The following is a 19,633-nucleotide window of genomic DNA, read 5'->3' as shown; positions in this document are numbered from 1 at the left end:
CACTTGAGGCCAGGAGTTCAAGACCAGTCTGGACAACATGGTGAAACTCGAACTCTACTAAGTATACAAAAAAATTACCCAGGTGCCGTGGTGCACCCCGTGGAAGGCTGAGGCAGAAGGATCACTTGAACTCAGGAGGCAAATGTTGCAGTGAGCCAAGATCATGCCACTGCACTCCAGCCTGGGTGACAGAGCAAAACTCGTCTCAAAAAAAAAACCCAACAAATCCATTTACTATCAAAATACTATGAAAACTGAGTAAGGCATCCCACAATGCTGTTTTATTTCTGTAGGGGTTTGGTGGGTTTTATTTGTTTTTGTAATTTTGCTAACGTAGTAAGTTCTGTCTGAAATTATGGAAGTGTTGTTTACTAAAGGTCCATTTTGAACTTTTCTTAAGAGTCCGGGACTTAGGCCAGTTGCGATGGCTCACCCCTGTAATCCTAGCCCTTTGGGAGGCCGAGGTGGGTGGATCACCTGAGGTCAGGATTTCGAGACCAGCCTAATCAATATGATGAAAACCCATCTTAAAAGAAAAAAAGAAAAAAATTAAAAAGAGTGGGGGTCTTATGGTTATCCTCATTGGTGATAAAATCACTATATGCGTTTTATTCTCAAATTTAGATATAATCTCCTGTTTTAGCTGTTGAAGAGAATGTGTAGTAACTTTAATTCAGATATTCTTATTAGCATGCTCCAGTGGCTCAATCAGTTAGCACGCGGTACTTACACGACAGATAACCTTATTAAAAATGATTCTGGACTGCTAAATTATTTTGTTAAACCTGTCTAAAATCTTTTATCCATAATTTAGAAATTTTAAAATCTGACAAATTTTGCATTTGACATAGACTCATTTGGCAAGAAAACCCAATCTCAACTGATGTGAGCTTATTTCTGTTCTATATGTGACATTTATTAAACATTAATATATATTTCTGCAGAAATACTTGAGGTGATAGGTGTATGATTCTCCAGATCCTACTGGCGTGTTGCTAAGCAATAAGAAAAGCGTAGTATTTCTAAAATCTGAGAAAGACTGTTTTTATACATGTGTCTCCAGAGATTCTTTTTTTTTTAAATTTCAAGATGGAGTCTCACTCTGTTGCCCAGGCAGTGGCATGATCTTGGCTCACTGCAACCTCTGCCTCCTGGATTCAAGTGATTCTATTACCTTAGCCTCTCAAGTAGCTGGGATTACAGGCACCTGCCACCACGCCCCATTAGTTTTTGAATTTTTAGTAGAGATAGTTTCACCCGTATTGGTCAGGCTGGTTTGACCTCAAGTGATTTGCCTACCTCTCCCTTCAAAGTGTTGGAATTACAGTTGTGAGCTACCATGCCCAGCCCCAAGGATTCTCTTAAGAGACCAGAGTACACTTTGGTACAGCTCATGCTTAGTCTGAGGTCACTGATAAAATTGAAACTTTTATTTTAAAATTTATTTTATTTGAAATTTATTTATTTATTTATTTATTTTGAGATGGAGTTTTTTGCTCTTGTTACCCAGGCTGGAGTGCAATGGCGCGATCTCGGCTCACCGCAACCTCCGCCTCCTGGGTTCAGGCAATTCTCCTGCCTCAGCCTCCTGAGTAGCTGGGATTACAGGCATGTGCCACCATGCCCAGCTAATTTTTTTGTATTTTTAGTAGAGATGGGGTTTCACCATGTTGACCGGGATGGTCTCGATCTCTTGACCTCGTGATCCACCCGCCTTGGCCTCCCAAAGTGCTGAGATTACAGGCTTGAGCCACCGCGCCCGGCTTGAAATTTATTTTTAAAATTGACAATAAGGAAATGAAGTCTTGTGAATAAACGTTGGCCTTTCTATTCAGAAAATAGGCTGTGCTCCAGCATAGCATCATCACCATCTGGGAGCTACAAAGGAGTTTCACCTTACTATGTGAATGAAAGTAACAACATAGTATGACTACCTGTATATATTAGAAATCCACATTTAAATATTTAGGGGTCTTTTGTGGATTTCACTGTGTTGGGCCAAGATGGTAAGCACATTGAAAAGAACAAGTCTAGAACCCTTTTCACTTCTTTTTTAATACTTTGCTTGTGAATTACAAGTTTTGGTGGACTTTGTGGCAAGAGTGGTTTTTAATATTTAGGGAGAGTGCTGAAGACAACAGTGTAACCACATTGAATTTACATTGGAAATAATACAAAAATGACATTCTATTTGTAAAATTTGAAATGACTTCTAAATTACAAATAGAATGAACTGAGCTGGCAGGCTGGAAAATACATATGTTATTCTTTGATGTGTGCTTTGAATTATCAGAACTCTTAGGCAGATCATATCATATTTTGTCATAATATAACCATTCTTTAATTCTTGGTTATAAAAGCTAAGAAGATTAACATTCAGAAATACTTTGCAAATCCAGTTAGAACTGTCATAGGATCGTTTTTTTTTTTCTTAAATGTTTTCAAGAAAACATGTAGACGTACAGAAGAGTATAATGAATTCTTAACGTACCTTCCAGGATTGCCATGTCTGCCTCTTTTATTTTTTTGCTGAACCGTTGCAAGGAAATTGCTGACTGAAGACAGAATTCCCCTAAATATTTAAATGTGGATTTCTAAAGTATACAGGTAGTCATACCATGTTGTTACCTTGATTCACATAGATAAGTTTTATTAGAAATAATAGGACCTTACTGTATTATTTTTTGTATAGTGCATGTTTTCTTTATTTCAGTTCTCAGTCAAGATTTATTGACTTTAGTGAAGTAATTTTGAAATACTGTATTTTATTTTTTTCTTACTGGAATAGTTATTCTGGATATGGATGAAATATTCTTTTTATTTTATTTTTATTTTTTGGTGCTGTGACTCGGATGAAATACTAATTCTTAACGTATGATCTCAGCTCACTACAACCTCCACCTCCTGTGAATCCCAGGAGTGATTCTCCTGCCTCAGCCTCCTGAGAAGCTGGGATTACAGGTGCCTGCCACCATGCCTGCCTACAGTTTTGTCTTTTTAGTAGATACGGGGTTTCACTTTGTTGACCAGCCTGGTCTCAAACTCCTGACCTCGTGATCTGCCTGCCTTGGCCTACCAAAGTGCTGGGATTTACAGTCAGTCACCACGCGAGGCAACATCTTTTTAATGAAATATTAAAACTTTTAAAAAATACTTAGTTAGTTTGGATTTTTTTTTTTTTTTTTTTTTGGTGAGACAGAGTTTCACTCTTGTTACCCAGGCTGGAGTGCAGTGGCGCGATCGCGGCTCACCGCAACCTCTACCTCCTGGATTCAAGCAATTCTCCTGCCTCAGCCTCCTGAGTAGCTGGGATTACAGGCACGCGCCACCATGCCCCGCTAATTTTTTTTTTGTATTTTTAGTAGAGACGGGGTTTCACCATGTTGACTAGGATGGTCTCGATCTCTTGACCTCGTGATCCTCCTGCCTCGGCCTCTCAAAGTGCTAGCATTACAGGCGTGAGCCACCGCGCCCGGCCTAGTTTGGATTTCTTGTCATTATTATTATTTTTTTACTCTTTTGGGACTTAATGCAGTTTTTTTTTACATGGAAACTTTGATCCATTTATTTATGTAAGGATATAGAGGGAAGTTGGTTCCAATTTTTGTGCAACATGGCTGCCTCGTGGTACCATTTATCGAATTATCCGTTTCCCCCCATGATTTACAAGGTCTTATATATTCTTAGTTCTAATACTTAAAACATAGTAGTTAGCATAGTTATCTAAAAGTAGCCAACTTTGTTCATAGCCTGAAAATGTCTTAGTAATATCATCATGTGCTACTACTTTCCCAGAGGTTTCTCTCATAGTATTTACCTTGAGATACCTATTTTTGATTAAATGAGCCAGTGATTCTTGGCAGTGGTGTGAATTAAAATACACATCTTTTCCCAGGCATTGGTTGGCCTTTGAAGAGGCGGGGTTGGGGTGAGGTAGGGGGGAGGTGGGGGGGATGGGGGGATAGGTGGAAGCAATAAAGATTCATAGGAAGCAGAGTACAAAAATGGTGACCAGAGACAGTGTAATGTGGAATGGGGTACCTCGACCTAAATAAGCAAAATAGGACTTGAAGTATTTTAAACAGCATAGATCAAACGATGGTGAGCTAAGTATGCAGAAGAATTTATCGTATCCAAAAAGAATATTGAGAAACTTAACAGGAAATTATGAATGACTGAAAACTTTGCAATACAGAAGATTTAGTAATGCTTTTAGAAAATGATAACTCGTTGCTGCCATCTAGTGCCGCTATTCTCTTTGAAACTTTGCAAAGAAGGGAAATTTTACATACATAGCATATTTAGTATATGGAATTGATATTTAAGTTGAATTGAATACAAGGAGTTGTTTAGGTCTAAAGATACAGTAATAAAGGAAATTGTAAGGCAGGGTTCTGAATTGCCTAATCTGATGTAATCTGTATATTCCTTTGTCTCTAGTATGATACAATATCTGGTAAGTTAAAGTGACAGCATCTTCATTTTTTTTTTTTCCCCTGTACCAATGGATAGTGTGTTTTAAGTATGTGATTAGCCTATGTGGAGAGGTGGCCAGGGCTTGATGAAATAATTTCTCAGTAGAAATATCTTGTGCTTTTTGTGTACTTTTGCAGTGGATAAATCAAGATGCTCTGAAAACAGTTGAGTTAAGTGGCACTGAGGATATGTCCAGTAATCTAATCTATGCCTCAAACTCTCAGTCAGAGGTGGAATTCTAGTGACCAGATTAATAAGCAAGAATGTTGAAGGCTGGATTCCACATTTAAATTCGTCTTAGCTTATCTCTCAGGGAATTCCAGGGCTTTTGTAACCTGTTTGTGAACCACTTGAACCTTATTTATGTAAACAATCTTCAGATAATGCAAAGTGCCATACCTTTTCCAAGTAGAATTACTTGAGATTTAAAGTCAACTTAGTGGAAACGGGAATATTTTAATTTTTCCAATTTTTAGCTACATTGGCAATCCAAGATTTGTCTGTCTCCATTAAAAGGGTGAAGAGGCATGGTAGCACCTCACACTTAGAATGAACAGTTGGAAATAAAATTGACAGGTTTGCTTCTATCCCAACTAGATAGAGTTTTTACTTAATTTTTGCTTTTAAGCTCTGGCTGGGATGGTGAGAGTGTGAGATAGAGAGAAATTTCGGCATCCAAGAAACTTTTTGTCCTTAACAGTGCTGTTAAAACCTCAAATTACTTCTTTTGTTTCAGGATAGGGCACATGGTAAAACAGAGAAGCATAGCAGACAAAAACAGATTTTTGGGCAGTAGAAATAACTCAGTATTTCCAGTTTTGTTTTCTAGATAATACATGACTTTGGTGATCCTTTGATTAAAAATAGGAATGAGAACCTGAAATGAAAATATCATAGTATATAATAACGTACAAACATATTTATCCATGTGTATAATAGAAATTTTATTGCTACCACTATGTTACCTCTTTTTCTTTCTTTTTTGAGACGGAGTCTCACACTGTTGCCCAGGCTGGAGTGCAGTGTCATGATCTTGGCTTACTGCATCCTCTGCCTCTCGGGTTCAAGCAATTCTGCTTCAGCCTCCCAAGTAGCTGGGATAACAGGCAACCACCACCACACCCAGCTAGTTTATTTTTAGTAGAGACCAGGATACACCATGTTGCCCAGGCTGGTCTCGAACTCCTGGCATCAAGTGATTTGCTTGCCTCAGCCTCCCAAAGTGCTGATATTATAGGCATGAGCCACTGCGCCCAGCCCAATTTTAGGATTTTAAAGTCTCTCCTTTTCAGGACAGAGCTTCTGTGTCATTCAGTGTACGTTTAAGAAAGAATTTGACTTAAGCACTTAAGGCTCTCATTTGTTGAAGAAATTTTTAAAGGATGTGACTAGGTTATACTTCACATTTGAAAAAATTGCAGAGTACTTAGCCTGTGCTACAACCTTCTGATTTACAAGTAGTGGAATAAACTGGAATATTTGGAACTGTGTATTTGTTTGTTTTGAGACAGGCTCACTTTGTTACCTGGGCTGGAGTGCAGTGGCGTGATCTCGACTCACTGCAGCCTCCACCTCCTGGGTTCAAGCGATTCTCCTGCCTCAGACTCCCAAGGAGCTGGCATTACGGGCACAGACCCCCCACACCTTGCTGATTTTGGAATTTTTAGTAGAGGTGGGGTTTCACCATGTTGGCCACGGTGATCTGGAACTACTGACCTCAAGTGATCCGCCTGCTTCAGTATTCCAAAGTGCTGGAATTACAGGCATGAGCCACTGTGCCCAGCCCCTGCTACTACTTCCTTAAAAAGTTAGGAGAATTTGAATTATCTACTCTTCACAGGATTACTTCAAAGTATAAACCTTTATGTTCAGTGAGACAGCCTTGTGACCAATGAGACAGCGTTAAATATGACCGATGTCATATTTATATTTGTAAAGCCTAAACTTAATGTTTCTTCCTTTTTTTCCCCCTAGTTGATAAAATACCAAAATTCTTAGAAAAAACTGAGTTGCTCTAAAACAGAAACCCTCTTTACAGTAACAAGTAGGATTTTGCAAGCAAGATTTACCCTGGTTTTGTTTGTTTTTGAGGCAGAGTCTTGTATCTCCTGGACTGGAGTGCAGTGACCCCATCTTAGCTCGCTGCAACCAACCTTTGAATCCTGGCTCAAGCAGTTTTCATGTGTCAGCCTCCCAAGTAGCTGGGATTACACGCATGTGCCACCTCGCTCGTCTAATCTTTGTACTTTGAGTAGAGATGCGGTTTTGCCATGTTGGCCAGGCTGGTCTTGAACTCCTGGCCACACATGATCCATCCACTTGGCCTCCCAAAGTGATAGTATTACAGGCATGAACCACCATTCCTGGCCAAGATTTCCGCTTTGGAATAATCCTCTGACAACTAGAAACCTTCCAGAAGTAAAGGGAGTAACAAGAAATGTGATCAAGGATTTTATTTTACCCATTGAAATCATTGTACAGCTGTAAAAGGATGCTGGCCAACCGATATATGCAAGAACTGAGGGACTGTTACTAGGATTTCTAACAAAAGAGTCTGCATAACATGGTAAAAGCATTGGTCGAGAAACGACATACTACCTAGAGAGAAATGGTATTGTTGAAGCATCAATAACACCACAAAAAGGTATTGCAACTTACAGTACAAGGTAGTCTTGCCAAAAGATTGCATATGAGGCTGAAGAAGCCTTTGGTCCCAGCTTCCAATTTCAGGAATTACAGAAGAATATAGGAAAATTGTACTAAGAGTATCCTGGAAAATACAGACTAGGAAAAACTACTGGTCAATACCCTGAATTTTTCAACAGGTAAATTTTAATATAATAGAAGGGGAACTTACCTACAGAAACACTTCAAATGCATCACATTTATTTTTCTGGAAATACTATAATGTTTATGGGTATGCTTTAGGCATTAGAGGTTTTTTTTGGGGGGGGGCAGTTTTGCTCTGTCACCAGGCTGGAGCACAGTGGCAGTATTTCGGCTCACTGCAACTTCCGCCTCCTGGGTTCAAGCGATTCTGCTGCCTCAGCCTCCCGAGTAGGTGGGACTATAGGTTTGTGCCACCACACCCAGCTAAATTTTAACTTTTAGTAGAGGTGGAGCTTCACCATGTTGGCCTCCCAAAGTGCTGGGATTAGAGGCGTGAGCCACTGCACCCAACCTGCCTTACTTTAAAAGTAAGAAAATACTAGTAAAATCAGACTGGTGGTTAATTTTTGGTGAGAGGAAGAAGAGATTGACAGTGGAATTCGTCCCATAGAGTTTGTTTAGTTAGGAGATTTTCCAGGGATGCAACTGTTTGTGCACCTTTACACATTTAGAATGTACCTTGTGTTCACTCACTATTGGAGCAGGTAAAACTTGGAAATTTTAACTGCTTTTCTTCTAATTGGTTCTTCTTGCTTTTTAATAAATACTTGTTGGGTATTTTGGTATTCTGGTATTTCTAACTCATATTCTCCAAGTTCTTTTTTTTTTTTTTTTTTTTAATTTCTCCCACCGCAGTTAATGGAACCATATATCCTGGCTATTAGCTTGCCTTTACTACTTTGCATTTTGGAGTTTTGTTGTAAATGCTGTCTGTAGGATAGCGATTTTGCCATCTTGGTGTCTTCTGTTGGAAATCAAAGATTGAAAAACTGCTCTGCTGTTGCTGCTTCCTTCCAAGAATCCCAGTTCTTTTCCTGTAGATTTTTTTGTGTTAAACAGTATTGGCTAACATTATCCCTTTATGGAAATTTCATCTCAGCTACCTAGGATGAAGTGTGACTTAACATCATTTAGTTGCTATTTCTAAAACTTTGGGAAATGTACCTCTTACATAAAACTTTAAATAGCAACACTACTATAATTAAAAGGAAGCTCTGAGGAGAGTCTTTCTTGCTATTAGTCCTCTGGAGTTGCCCCAAATGTGGTACTCAGCACATGGTTATTAAATATTTGACCCTAAAAATGAATTAATTTGTAGTGACTGTTCATATCTTAGGAGGATACGTTACTAAGAGTAGAATTAATCGGTATTTTTGAGCACATCTGTCTTTACTGTTGTTGCCTCCATCTTGAATTTAAATTCTTATAATTAAATATGGGTATTTACAGCTATCTTACTAATTTTAGGCAACCTTTTGAAGTTGGGATTAGTATATTTCTAAAATAAGTAGTTGATGATTTTGGAGCAAATTAAAAAATAGACCATAGGAAAATGAGAAATCATATCTTTAAACTCAGAGATGACAACCATTGCTAGCATCCTTTTACTTGTATTCCTGGATGCTTTTCTACGAAACTTTTCATTTGGGGATCTTAGAGAGAATTAAGCCCTGATACACATGAAAAGTGCCTTGGGCTGTGAAAGTTGAGAAGAAGATGGTCATTTCAATCCTTTTCTGTTCTGTGTTTCAAAAGGGTATTTCTTTCAGTCACATTTGTATTTTTTGCAAATGTCCATTTGGAATATTGGACATACGTGGTTTGGGGGGTTTTCTCCTTTATGTTTAGCATGCTGGTAGCTTATTGGGACCCTCAGCCCTGGTAATTTCTTCTCATTAAACCTGTGGAGATGATATTTTCTATTGATACACTTACTGCTTGTGAAAAATAATTTCTGAAAACCAAGATTATACCTCTAGTTGTAATAATAGCAAGTCTTTTTTTTTTTTTTCTTTATTTTTATTTTTTTTAGAGATGGAGTTTCACCATGTTGGCCAGGCTGGTCTCGAACTCCTGACCTCAAGCAATCCACCCACCTCCGTCTCCCAAAGTGCTGGGATTAGAGGCATGAGCCACTGTGCCCGGCATAATAGCAAATCTTAATAAACTGGCAGTAATATCTGAAACCAGTTAGGCCTTTTTGCAGATTTTTATTTCCTCTTAGTGTTCTCAGACTTTCTGGCATACTTAATAGCTGAAATGCTGCTGGTGGTTTTTAATGGTGACTGTTTGTTAATTTTTATTGCTTAGTTTTAAAATATTAATAACTTTTTGTAAATGTATACTTTAGAAACTAACAAAGACAGACTTTTAAATTTCAGAAAAGTTTGGAAGGAAGTAAAGTTTGAGCTTTTAAGTAGCCTGTTAAATGACTGTATTAAGCATCAGAATGGTAGGAGTTGTGTATAAATAAAATGGTGTTATACTGTTTTTTTTATGTACACATGTATACATACTAGACGTTTTTATTTTAACATCATCCATGAGAACTAGTTTGTCATGATTCACTTGAGGATTGGAGGATAACCGATACCATGCTGGAATCTTGAGATTGGTCAGTACCTTTCAAAGGGTTGAAGGGGTAATTAATCTTAAGAATGTGTTTTTAAATCTTGTTAAAGATTGAGGGTTGGATTGGGAAGAGGCGGAAGACAAAATGCTAAAAGAATGTGAAATAAAACATTTTTGCTTATACAGGACCTGAGATCGTATTGTGACTCTCCATATTATTATAGGATTAAGCCTCTATCACATACATAAAGACAGATAATTTTTGGTTTTAAATCTGTGGAAAGTTGTGTATATTTCTTTAGTTCCCCTGATCCTTACTTGATTCATGCTGTGTTCCACTGGCTCTTTTTATCATCATCACCATCTGATATTACTAAATAACCTGTGTTACGAGGTTATATAAAAAGTAGGCTTGGAGTCATTGCAGTCTGTAAAAAGATGGTATGGATACGTACGCATCTAAAGCATATTGCAAATTAATTGAAGTATATGAAAATAGGTATTTCTAGTGGAAACAAATTGATTGTTTATTGCCTTTTGAAGAAAATTATACTTGATGGGTAAGTGTAAGCTATCCGTACTAATCTAGCTAATGAATGGCTTGGCACAGAATTTGACGTACTGTGTGAATATATACAGAACCGGTGAAACTCGATAAAAGCAATGCTAATGAAGATAGAGTTATTGATGACAGGCAATAGCATGACCTGTAATGTGCAAAACAGCAGAAATTGGTATCAGAGAATATAGGCAATTCTAATTTGCTTGAGGACTTAGGAAGCCACATGGAATTAATTATGTCCAAGGAAATTATATTGCCAATGACCTTCAAGGGAGAATTTTTTTTCTCCTGAGACTGTAAAGTTTAGTGATGCTGAAATAGAATGAAGAGGAAGAAGTTGAATTTCCATAAGAGTGTATTCAGAGCATGGAGGCTCTGAATTTATTAGCAAATACATATTTAATACTGAGTCCCTTTAAATCGCCTGATACTCTGGGAAGTTCCCTGAACAGTGGTTCAGAGAGAGTGCAGAAGTTTTTATCAAGGAATATTATTTTTAGCATCTGTTCACCTGAATTTTTTTTTTTTTTTTTTTTTCCTTTATAGTTTTCGGCTTTGTGAGAAACCTTGTCATCAAACACAATGGCCAGCAACGTTACCAACAAGACAGATCCTCGCTCCATGAACTCCCGTGTGTTCATTGGGAATCTCAACACTCTCGTGGTCAAGAAATCCGATGTGGAGGCAATCTTTTCGAAGTATGGCAAAATTGTGGGCTGCTCTGTTCATAAGGGCTTCGCCTTTGTTCAATATGTTAATGAGAGAAATGCCCGCGCTGCTGTAGCAGGAGAGGATGGCAGAATGATTGCTGGCCAGGTTTTAGGTAAGGTCTCTGTTAAGTGAATTTTTTCATTGATGATATAATTCAGGCCTGAGTTTTTCCATTCAGGGTTTTTTTTTTTTTTCCTTTCTGTCAAACTGACAGCCTGAGATATTCTGGATATTGTGACTATTACTTCAGTCTAATAAATACATTAGGCTTATAGTTAAAATTGGCTAAGTAAAGGATATTCTTCATTGTACCATTTCGTTGTAGTTGAGATAGAACAACCCTCAGTTGGAAATCTTGAGTAAGGGGAGCTGGGAATGACACTTTACAATGTAAAAATGTTGCCTAAATGGTTATGTCCTGCCCACAGCAGACTGGAGGAGTCTTCTAGTGTTGGGCACTGGAATCGGACTTCCTGGTTTCTCATTGGGGTTTCACTCCTCCACCTGTTGAGCCTACTGCATAGTTTGGCTGAGTCTTAGATTGTCTTGTGTGTTTGTGTGGTTTTTTCTTTTCTTTTCTTTTCTTTTTTTTTTTTTTGGAGATGGAATCTCGTTGCACCCTCTGCTTCCCGGGTTCAAACAATTCTGCTGCCTCAGGCTCCCAAGTAGCTGGGACCACAGGCCGGTTACCACCATGCCTGATTAGTTTTTTGGAATTTTAGTAGAGAGTATTTCACCATGATGGCCAGGCTGGTCTCAAACTCCTGACCTCAGGTGATCTACCTGCCTCAGCCTCCCAAAGTGCTGGGATTACGGGCATGAGCTACCAGGTCCGACCAGATGTCTGTTTTAATTTCTCATTTTATGTGTGCTTGGTGCCTCAGTTTCAAAAGAAACATACCTCTGTTTACCAAAATTAAGATGATTATTTTTCAATTTTATATTTGTGGTTCTGTTTATTCTTGGTATATATTCTGTAAATACTGACTCAAAAGTATGGTAGCTTAGAGTAACATGAAATAATTCTTTGATAATGTTCTATAACCAAACAGATAACATAATTTGGGTCTGTTTGATTGTTATTACATTTTATGGATTGCTTTTTCAGAAATTCTTTCTTTAGTTTTAGAAGGCTTTATATGGTTTTGAAGTCAAAATTGTAAATGGGGTTAATGTACCAAAACCTGAAGGTTATTAATGTACTGGTGTTCAGTAAATGGACAATATGAGTGAGTGAGGCTCATTTTAATAAAAGCAGTATATGAGTTACTGTTTACTGAATAGGTCAGACCAGGTCAGTGAAAAACTGAATTTTGGAGAGTTTTTGGCTTTCTGATAATGGCCTCTTTTTTTTTTTTGGAGACAGAGCTTCACTGTTGCCCAGGCTGGAGTGCAATGGTGTGCTCTCGGCTCACTGCAGCCTCCACCTCTCAGGCTCAGGTGATTCTGTTGCCTCAGCCTTCTGAGTAGCTGGGATTACAGGCACCCATCACCATGCCTGAATAATTTTTTGTATTTTTAGTAGAGACAGGATTTCACCATGTTGACCATGGCTGGTCTTGAACTCCTGACTTCAGGTGATGCGCTCACCCAAGCCTCCCAGAGTGTTGGGATTACATGTGTGAGCACCCACGCCCGGCCCTGATAGGGCTTTTTAGAACAAAGAAAAGATGAATTCTTGTTTGATGTAGGCAGTGGTGGCAGGGTAGGTAGCTGGGAATAGGTGTTACAAATTATTTGAAAACTAGTGTTGTTTTCCTTTGTTCCTTTCATTATTTTGTGTGTTTTTGTGTAAAGGTTGTTTACTTAAGCAATTCATGAATTATTCACAAAGCCTTTTTTTTTTTTTTTTTTTTTTTTTTTTTTTTTTTTTTTTTTTTTTTTTTGAGTCGGAGTTTCGCTCTTGTTACCCAGCCTGGAGTGCAGTGGCACGATCTCAGCTCACCGCAACCTCCTTCTCCTGGGTTCAGGCAATTCTCTTGCCTCAGCCTCCCGAGTAGCCACCACATCCACCTAATTTTTGTATTTTTAGTAGAGACGGGGTTTCACCATGTTGACCAGGATGGTCTCGATCTCTTGACCTCGTGATCCACCCGCCTTGGCCTCCCAAAGTGCTGGGATTACAGGCGTGAGCCACTGCGCCCGGCCAACACAAAGCCATTTTTAACCAAGGATATTTTATGTACAGTACAGCCAATCCTTACCTACAAGGAAAACCCAAATTTGCCTCTTGAGTATGATTTCAGGGTGTCACATTTCAACTATATTCATGAATTGCCATATATTTTATTCTGATAGACTTCATTTTAATATATCTGTAATTTAGAATGAACTGAACCATTTCTGGAAAGGCAATCATTGATAGTTTTCTCCTGTAATAGTAACTGAGTGTGCAGTCAGTGCCTTGAATGGCGAGAGTTAAGTTAAAGTGGGATATGAGGGCGGAGAGTACCAAAGACAGACTTAATGTTATGTCTCAGGACACTTTAATGGTACAGAACAGAGCACAAAGAATCGGAAGATGAAGTCCTAGACTTGTAACAATTTGGGAGCCTTTTTAATGTTAAAAGGAGACATGAAGCTGAGCATAGTATGGTAGCTCATACCTGTAATTCCAGCACATTGGGAGGCCAGTGCAGATCACTCAACCCCCAAGAGTTTGTCTATGAAAAATACAAAAATTAGCCAGGCGTGGTGGTCTCTGCTATTTGCAAGTCTGAGGTGGGAGGATTACCCAAGCTTCTGCGGTCTAGTCTGTAGTGAGCCATTACTGCATCTCTGCTCTCCAGCTTGGGTGAGGTGAGACCCTGTCTCAAAAACAAAAAAGGAAAGATGAGATACACTGTTCTGTATTTTCTTGATTTATGTGTTTGTGTACAATTCTAAACCTTGTAGTTTGTATTAAGCCCGGGATTGTTGGTGCCTGCCCGTAGTCCCCTTACTTGGTAGGCTGAGGCAGGAGAATTCACTTAAACTGGTAGATGGAGGTTGCAGTGCTCCGAGATTGCGCCGCTGCACTCCAGCCTAGGTGACAAAGCGAGACTGTCTCAATAATAAAAAATTAAAAAATAAACTTTGTTGTTTGTTTTACCTGAATACAAAGTTGTCATTAACATTTTTGCTGTTGTTTTTCAGATATTAACCTGGCTGCAGAGCCAAAAGTGAACCGAGGAAAAGCAGGTGTGAAACGATCTGCAGCGGAGATGTACGGGTCAGTAACAGAACACCCTTCTCCGTCCCCTCTACTCAGGTCCGGAACTTTATTATTTATAACTGAATCATTGTGTCCATCAGTGGGCATCTTCTCTATCTGTTTTCTGGATGTTGGGAGGGTTAAGTGTACTGTGTTTTATTTGTGTATAAATAAGGTTTTATTATTTTTGCATTAATAGTCTCTTTTTTTGCCCTAGGAAAAATTTCTAGAGAATTAAAAAGTCCCTGAAGTTTTTGCTATTAATATTTAAGAATAGTTTGATATTTATAGCATAACCTGAAATACTTCTATGGAATTGTTAAGCTTATAAGACACTAGAGAGAAGAAAGGGGAGAAGGGAGTGGTATAACGATGTTTAGTTAACCATTCTGTTTTTAGCTATGTTGTATGTGGGAATCTTAGTGAATTTTAACCTGAATTACCAGTTTGACCACTACATGTCTAGTGGTCTAAGGTGATTGGAATTGAGTGATTTATTGTATGAATGTTGGGGATCATTCAGTGCTAACCTTGTTGATCTATTTGTTATGGTTTATTTGGCATGGTTCTCCCCTTACCTACTGTTATGAATTAGTAGGAACATTTCCAAATTAACCCTCTTTGGTATTTATTTTTCAGCTCCTCTTTTGACTTGGACTATGACTTTCAACGGGATTATTATGATAGGTATGTTAAGTGTTTTGTCATTCTACTCAACAGCTGTTTAGTGAAAATCTAAATCTAGATTTTAAAATCAAAACTAGAAAATTTTGTTTTTCTAGTTTGTGGTGATGAACATCAAGGATATTTTCAAACATCTTCCCTTTACTCCAAAACAAAAAATACCTGTTTCTAAATGATTGAGGAGATTATTAGGTAGGGTGATAGTGATGTTAATGCATGATGTCATAATGTCAGGAGGTATAGGTTTTCTGGATCACTTGTTTTCACCTTCCTTCTTGAGATGAGTCAGTCTTAAAAGTAAGGACTCTCTGGCTTGCCCGATACTGAAATGGGGCTTACTAGCTGATCCATGTCCTCTTCATTATTTTCCTATTGCTCATGCATCATATAATGTTTCTATCAGTGCCAGATCGCATATACAATGGTAGTGCCATAAGATTGTATTATTTCCAATATTTAGGTACATGAGTAGTTACCATTGTGTTAAAATTGCTTAAAGTATTCAGTACAGTAACATGGTTTACGGGTTTATAGCCTAGGAGCAATAGGCTATAACATGGCCAAGGTTTGTGTAAGTACATGATGTTTGCACAGTGATAAGAATGCCTAGTGATGGATCCATTTCTCAGAACTTAAACCCATTGTTAAGTGACACATGGCTGTAATTGCCACCTAACTTGTCATGATAGATAGATCACAGCAAAACCATAAAAAAAAGATTCCTGCCAGGTGCAGTTTCTCACGCCTTTCATCCCAGCGCTTTGGGTGGCTGAGGCGGGCAATCACCTGAGGTCGGGAGTTCACGAGCAGCCTGGTTAACATAATGAAACCCTGTTTCTACTAAAAACACAAAAAATTAGTTGGGTGTGGTGGTGCACACCTGTAATCCCAACTACTCAGGAAGCTGAAACAGGAGAATCGCTTGAAACCTGGGAGGTGGAGGTTGCAGTGAGCCTACATCAGCTTGGGCAACAAGAACGAAACTAGAAAAAAAGGACATTCCTAGCCTTAAAAATCCTGTAGACTCACATGCCAGACTGTAGGGAACCTCCCCCCGCACCCCCCCAAAAAAAGAATCCTATAGTCTTTTTTTTTGAGCTTCCCAGATATACAAAATAGGAGACATTAATACCATGCTAGTTGCTTTAGGAGTTAATATGAAGTTAGTGTTGATTTGTACAATACATTGTACAATAGTAGTGGTAGGGATGCAGGTGATAGAATTCTTTAAAAAAAAAGAAAGGGGGATTGTAATAATGATTATGATGTATGCCTTCAGAACGTATTAGTATTTTTTAGAGAGTCATAGGAAATGTATTTGAAAGCTGTGTGAATAGGAACTGGGTTATGGGTGGCTTTGAGTGATAGATTTAGAACTGATACCAAATACCAGGAAGTAGAATGATGTGCTAAAGTCTCAGTTAACATTGACAAAACTGTTAGACTTACTTGGATTGTCATTTTTAAACTAATGCAGTATGTTTAAGTGTATGGAGCAAACTGTTGTATGCAATACACTTTTAAAATGCAATATATAAAGCATAGTACTTTATGTATATGAAACATAGTACTGCTGTTCATCATAGAATGTCAGTATTCCATTCATCAGTATTTTAATGTTATTACTGTATATGACAGTTCAGTCTCTGATTTTGGAATTAAAACTACTGATTGTTGGAAGAAAAATTACTGATTGGGGAATATAACATTTGAACTGAGTTAATCAGCCATGCATGGGAGTTGTGTAAAGGAATCAAGTCAGCTGTTAAATACTGTAAAGTATACACTGAAAGTGTCAGACATGAAAGTATACATTCTGTGTTTGAGAAATACCTTATAGAATATGGTAGCTAGTCATTAAAAGGCTACAAGAGTAAGTCCATTAAAAGAATTTTGATCTACATTGTAAAGGGCCTTAATGCCATATTAAGATGGTATGGTTGAGTATCCTTAATGCATCATCAAATGGTTTCCTCACTTGACATTTGTGATTTTCTCAGATTTTTTTTTTTTCCCAGGTTCAAGCGATTCTCCTGCCTCAGCCTCCCGAGTAGCTGGGATTACAGGCATGTGCCACTACGCCCGGCTAATTTTGTGTTTTTAGTAAAGACAGGCTTTCTACTAAAAAAAGTATATAAGTGACTGGAGTATGAAATCCTTTCATTAGAGGTTTCAGAGTGCTGTTACTACTCCGTAGCTAAATATATATGTCACTGGGTCAGTGGCTCAGAAATAGATAAACACATCAAGAACACACAGGTCAAAGATAATAATACATGAACCAAGATTGAGTTGTGAAGGGCCCTGATGTGTTTGGGGAGCAGCTAGCTCTAATAGAAAATTGTAAGTGATGGTTGTAAAGGGCTTATATGACATGTTCAGGAATTGTGTCTTATAAATGATATTTTTGAAACAGCCCTTTGGCTAGAAAACAGAAACTGGAGAAAAAAAGATAGGTTAAATGTTTAACCTTGTAAATGTTGAAATGGAGAGGAGGTTGGGAGAATTTCTGTGGTGGGAGTATAGGTGTGAGCCACTGGCGCCTGGCTGGACTTTATACTTAATTCTTAGTATTTCTTTTAGACTAGTTTCTTACTGTGTCCTGGACTTGTTGAGTAAGTGGGAGATACTTATTTGTAGAAGCAGAAGCATTTGAACCTGGATCAGTCTGCTGTATGACTCAGAATTGAGTGGTGGTCTGATTTTCTTTTTACCCAAGACTTAAGGTACCCTGTAGTACTTAAGGTACGAATCTGCTTGAGAGCATTCTTCAGGTAGATTTCGTCAGCCTCCTTGGCGGTTTTTTTTTTCCTTAATTTAGCTTTATTGAGATTTAATATTCTATACAGTTCATCCATTTAAAGTATTCAGTTCACTTCAGTAAATTCAGAGTTGTGTGATTAGGACCATGATCTAATTTTAGATCATTGTGTCATGCTAAAAATAAATTCTTTCTGTACAGATTTGCCTATTTTGGGCATTCATATAAATGTATTGTGACTGGATTTTTCCACTTAGAATATTTTCAAGGTTCATCTATGTTGTAGCATGTATCAATACTTTTTTTCCATTTTATGGATAATACATTTTGTTTATTCATTAGAAGATGTACATTCGAGTTTTTTTCTATATGTTAAATGATGCTATGAAGATTGGTATGCAAATTTTTGTATGGTCATGTGTTTTCATTTCTTTTGCGTATATATCTAGGATAATTGCTGGGTTGTATGGTGATTAATATGGTCGACCTTACCAAGAGCCAAACTGTTTACCAAAAGTGGCTGTACCCTCCCCCTCCTTTTTTTTTTTGAGATGGAGTTTAGCTCTTATTACCCAAGCTGGAGTGCAGTGGCGCGATTTCTGCTTACTGCAGCCTCCACCTCCTGGGTTCAAGCAATTCTCCTGCCTCTTAAATGTTGGAAGAGTAAATAGGAGAAAGTCATCTGTAGAAATACATTTTTGTTTGTGATTTCCTTATAGCAAGCATATGATAGCAGCTCCAAATGCACATTCATCACGGGCACAGCTGGATTTTGTGTGTGTTTTGAGACAGTATCTGACTCTGTCACCCAGGCAAGAGTGCAGTGGGATAGTACTGACTCATTGCACCCTTTGCCTCCTGGGTTCAAGGGATCCTCCTGCCTCAGCCTCTCCTGAGCAGCTGGCAATATAGGCATGCCATCATGCCTGGCTAATTTTCTGTAGTTTCAGTAGAGAAGGGGGTTCATCATGTTACCTAGGCTAGTCTCGAACTCCTGATCTCAAGTCAACTGATCCGCTTGCCTCAGCCTCCCAAAGTGCTGGGATTATAAGCATTAGCCACTGGGCCTGGCCAATAGTTGAATCTTTCTTGAAAATAGATTTAAGTTTTTGGTAAAGTAGGATATTCACCTTTTATCTGATTTTTTTGTTGGGAAATCCTTTGCATTCACGTTTATCAAGCTAGAAAATTAAAACACCAATCCTCTGGCTTTTTTATAGATAATTTGGTTTGTTACACATTGTCGATTGTGTGATTTATGGACAATTATTTCCTAGAAGCCAGTTGGGAACATTTTTTATTTACTCAACAAATACTGGTTATGATCCTGCTGTGAGGTATTCTACATAGCAGGAATAGTATGATAAGAAATAGATGCCAGGCACAGTGGCTCATGCCTGTAATCCCAGTGCTTTGGAAACCTGAGGTGGGTGGATCACCAGAGGTCAGAAGTTTGAAACCAGCCTGGCTAACATGGTGAAACCTTGTGTCTATTAAAAATACAAAAAATTAACCGCTCCTGGTGGCACGGGCCTGCAATCCAGCTACACAGGAGGCTGAGGTGGGAGAACTGCTTGAATCTGGGAGGCAGAAGTTGCCGTGAGCTGAGATCACGCTACTGTATTCCAGCTGGGGCAACAAGAGTGAAACTTCATCTCAAAAAAGAAAGAAAAAGTTGGCCTCAGAGAAAAGGGTGGGTTTAAGACATTACCTGAAGCATAAGGCATAATCTTTAGCTTTTACTTTGAATGAAATAGGAAGCTATTCGAAGAGGAATGAGATCACTCTTACTGAGAGTAGATACTGGGTGACAGATTTATTCAGACAAGCAGTCATTTTTGGTGGGACCAGGGAAATGACAATGGGAGTGATTAAAAGTACCGTAGATGGATTTTGAAGGTGATGAGAAGTTTGCTTGTAATGTGGGGCCTGAGAAGAGGAATCAAAGATGTAGCCAAGCTTTTTGTGCTAGACAACTGGAATCATGGAATTTTCAGTAACACTG

General features: G+C 38.4%; 1 protein-coding gene across 12 annotated transcripts in view; it reads left to right on the top strand.

The window, feature by feature from the left end:
* Positions 1-19,633, top strand: part of HNRNPC (heterogeneous nuclear ribonucleoprotein C) — a 44,763-nt gene that overhangs the window by 16,025 nt on the left and 9,105 nt on the right. For 7 of the 12 annotated variants that reach the window (XM_074393199.1, XM_074393193.1, XM_074393196.1 and 4 more), the window contains 4 exons: positions 10,826-11,102; positions 14,126-14,240; positions 14,823-14,870; positions 16,886-16,933. In XM_074393199.1, the coding sequence (XP_074249300.1) occupies positions 10,862-11,102; positions 14,126-14,240; positions 14,823-14,870; positions 16,886-16,933 (452 nt within the window). In that variant the 5' untranslated portion in view covers positions 10,826-10,861. The remainder of the gene's footprint in view (positions 1-10,825; positions 11,103-14,125; positions 14,241-14,822; positions 14,871-16,885; positions 16,934-19,633) is intronic. The other 5 variants (XM_074393202.1, XM_074393201.1, XM_003924356.4 and 2 more) reach the window with 3 other exon arrangements.

Source organism: Saimiri boliviensis, chromosome 2 (assembly GCF_048565385.1).
Source record: "Saimiri boliviensis isolate mSaiBol1 chromosome 2, mSaiBol1.pri, whole genome shotgun sequence".
Taxonomy (NCBI): Eukaryota; Metazoa; Chordata; class Mammalia; order Primates; family Cebidae; genus Saimiri; species Saimiri boliviensis.
The sequence above is the reverse complement of the archived record's forward strand: the minus strand, read 5'-3'. Positions and strand labels throughout refer to the sequence as shown.